The 3,573-nt window shown below is 33.4% G+C and overlaps 1 protein-coding gene across 1 annotated transcript in view; it reads right to left on the minus strand.

Annotated features, from left to right (window-relative positions):
- The window catches only part of LOC106473963 (sulfate transporter-like), a gene marked incomplete at its 3' end in the record, with an annotated part of 25,053 nt that overhangs the window by 2,087 nt on the left and 19,393 nt on the right, over window positions 1-3,573 (minus strand). The window contains exons 10-11 of the mRNA XM_013934653.2: window positions 2,489-2,566; window positions 908-1,003 (exon numbers count right to left, since the gene is read on the minus strand). Coding sequence (XP_013790107.1) covers window positions 908-1,003; window positions 2,489-2,566 — 174 coding nt within the window. The remainder of the gene's footprint in view (window positions 1-907; window positions 1,004-2,488; window positions 2,567-3,573) is intronic.

Raw genomic sequence — 3,573 nt, forward strand, 5'->3', positions numbered from 1 at the left:
AAAAAAAAAAAAAAAAAAAAAAGGTGGGTGGGTGGATTCTAGACATTGTGGTACATTGTTATAAAGCGCATGTGTTAGTGCCATTCCTACCTCAAATTTGGATTTCATCTCCCATATAGGTGAAACTTTGCCTGTTAAATCACTGCGAAGTTTCATACCTCACAACCAGATGTCAGTAAGTTGGAAAGAACGTGGAGTTTAAGACCATTTGCACGGCTTCAATTAATGTGAGTAAACGTTTGTCTAATTACAGTACAGTATGGAAAAAGCAATGATAAACCTATCACTTTAATATGAAACGTTTCAGATAAAATATTTTAATTCGCTTCTTTCAACTTAAGTGGGTTGTTTAGAACAAGGTCATTTTTAGGCTTTGATGATCGATCCTCAATGACAGATCAAAAACAGGTGGAAGATGTTTGTGGAACTTTTCAAAATGAAACGACGATCGTGCAGAATCATTTTTGTCGGGAAGAATTGAAACATCCAAGTGTTGGTTGTATTATCCAAGCGTATTATCAATGTGTTAATAATAGTTGCACATTGTTAATTTAATGAATTAACGGCTAGTATTAAATAAGTTACAATGTAGATTCTCCAAACTGTGTCTTCCTGAGAGTTATCTATTGCCATTTGGTTAATTAATCACACTTATTCTAAGCAAAATGCTTTTGTAACAGTATTAGGTTATCTTCTTCAAAATGTACATTAACTCAACCAAACTTTCTTACTATGCAGTAGACACTTTACTATAGGAGATAAAAGTGGTGCTTAGACACACACACAGTAAATTAATTAAACTTTCTATTCTCTTCAACAATTGAACATACATGACTACTTCTAGTTGACAAACTTTCTTTAAAACCTTATAAATAATTAAGAATAAACATTTGGCAAACAAACTTACAGCATCGATTTTAGAGATACGTCCCAGACGTTTCAACTCCGTAACCTGCTTCAAGAGGTCTTTCAGAGCGATGATGGTAATAGCTGCTAATACACACTAGTGGAAAAACAACAACAAGTTTATTACCAGTGATAATACACTAGAGAGGAGAGAGTGTTATCAGGGATAATACACTAGAGAGGAGAGAGTGTTATCAGGGATAATACACAAAGTTCGCCAATATGGATTTTATATATCATAAGTATTGTCAGTGACAGTGTCCACGAGTAGAGAAGGCATTGTCAGTGACAGTGTCCACGAGTAGAGAAGGTATTGTCAGTGACAGTGTCCACGAGTAGAGAAGGTATTGTCAGTGACAATGTCCACGAGTAAAGAAGGCATTGTCAGTGACAGTGTCCACGAGTAGAGAAGGCATTGTCAGTGACAGTGTCCACGAGTAGAGAAGGCATTGTCAGTGACAGTGTCCACGAGTAGAGAAGGCATTGTCAGTGACAGTGTCCACGAGTAGAGAAGGCATTGTCAGTAATAGTCTACACTATAAAAGGGTCAATTAATTTTGATGAAAACACGCAAATCATTAAGACAAACACCGGTAAGTATAAAGCGATTATTCTTAGTTATATCTTCAATAATTGTATATTAAATTGGAAGGTATACGTTTGATTTTTGTTTATTTTAAACGATAATCTAAACGGTTAGCTCTCTACCCAGTGCCAACAACAACGATAGATTTTCTATTGTTAATGTTACGAGTCCTTAAGCTTATTGTTGAGCCACTTGGGGTCAAATTGGAAAAGAAAAACGTGATGGTAACCTTAAATGAACAATGATATTTAATGGGCTAGACAACGAGAAACATTTTAATCAAATTTGAAGTATATTAAAAACTGAGATAGGACATTTTTATCATCATATAAACATCCTTAATGTCCCCATAACATTCTATACACGAAATAAGTTCAGAAATCCTTGAACTAACATGCTTACTAACCACGAAGTAATAGCCAGTTTCTTATTTGTTTACTTCAATTGACTCCCTTAGATTTTGTATACATATTAGAAACACAATAGTTGTGTTTCTTCGATATTTTGTAAGTTATAAGTACTTAGAAAATGAATGCAATGAATATTTTATATTGATTTATTAGCTCCAATTAGGATTAACTTAAATTTCCCAAGTTGGTCAGAAGCGAGGCGTTTATGGAATTACGGATGAAAACACCATTATCAATAAGTGTAGAAAAATAACGAATCAAAGTAACCTATTCACGTTAAGTTTTGTATTCCTTAACTGGTTTTTATTATAAGTCGTGTCATGGCCATAATTAATCTTCACTCAAACTCTACAGACAAATATGCTTTACAGTTTCTATGTAATTATTTTATTTTCAAAGTTGGTTAATTTGTTGTTAAGCACAAAGCTACACAATGAGCTATCTGTGCTGTGCCCACTACGGGCATCGAAACCCGGTTTCTAGTGTTACTAACCACCAGACTTACCGCTGAGAATCAGTGGGGGGGGGGGCAATAAGTTACTGTGAAACTTACTTTTGTTAAAAATTAATTTATCATTATACTTACTGTTGGTAAAGTCTGTAGAAGAGGAGCCAGAACTAGTAAAACAATTAACAAGACGCCGCAGGATACCAAACCATTCAGCTGTAAAAACAAAGGAAACGAAATTTTGTTATTTTTTTTACTCGTTATACAAACAAAAATTAACAACATAATTTAAAGAGTCGAACTTTCCTTTTTCCTTACGACACCAAACATGTTAAGTCTTATCTTTACGCCAGTATTTGAAACATGCAACATTACATGATTGAACATGTCTCTAGATATTGTATGGTATTGGTATTTTGAACCTGAGCGGCAGTTTACGGTCCAGTTATAGCCGTACAGAGCTTTTGGCCACTGATCAGTGTGGCGGATTTATTATTATATATTTATTTTAATATTGATGTTTGTTTGAATTAAATTTATATTTAGAAATGTACATAACTTATATTGTTAAATCTGTATTCTGAAACTACCACCTATTCTCTAAAGTTGTAGACGATTCTCGAGTCTAAGAATCAATAATATACGTGTGTATGTAAACGCTAGAGTTAATATCAGTATTGTTACTTCAAACTAAAATTTCGAGAAACTCTCTACACGCCTATAAATATAACAAACGCGACGCGCCAAAAAACAGTATCTATTATTGGTTTGCTATAGTTGGTGTGCTATAAACTTCGGAGGCTATAGCTTTGATTGTTATAAAGCTTATTAATCGGAAAACTTAAGATATTTGACCACGAACATTTATATATGTCGAACATTACAAACCATTTAACTTCAGAGAATTTTTATCAGACATTAGTATTTTTACGAAAACGTCATCAGTAGAAAAAATCGGCGTGTGATCAGTAAAGACCACAGAGCTAGCTAGCTCCCTATTAAGTGAATTGTACCTACGTCAACTCGAAATTAACTCGCTCATCGTGAACCCTCGATAATACATCAAGGAAGTTCTAGACTGGAAAAAAGACTTTGTATTGCTTGTAAGTTTGTAAAAAGTTTGTATATAAATCATTTTTTGTAGTAGCTGTTTGTAATAACTGTTATTGTAAATTATATTATTGTATGTATATTAAAACATATTTGTATTCAAAAAAAGAAAA

The sequence above is a fragment of the Limulus polyphemus genome, unplaced genomic scaffold (genome assembly GCF_000517525.1).
Source record: "Limulus polyphemus unplaced genomic scaffold, Limulus_polyphemus-2.1.2 Scaffold6681, whole genome shotgun sequence".
Lineage (NCBI taxonomy): Eukaryota > Metazoa > Arthropoda > Merostomata > Xiphosura > Limulidae > Limulus > Limulus polyphemus.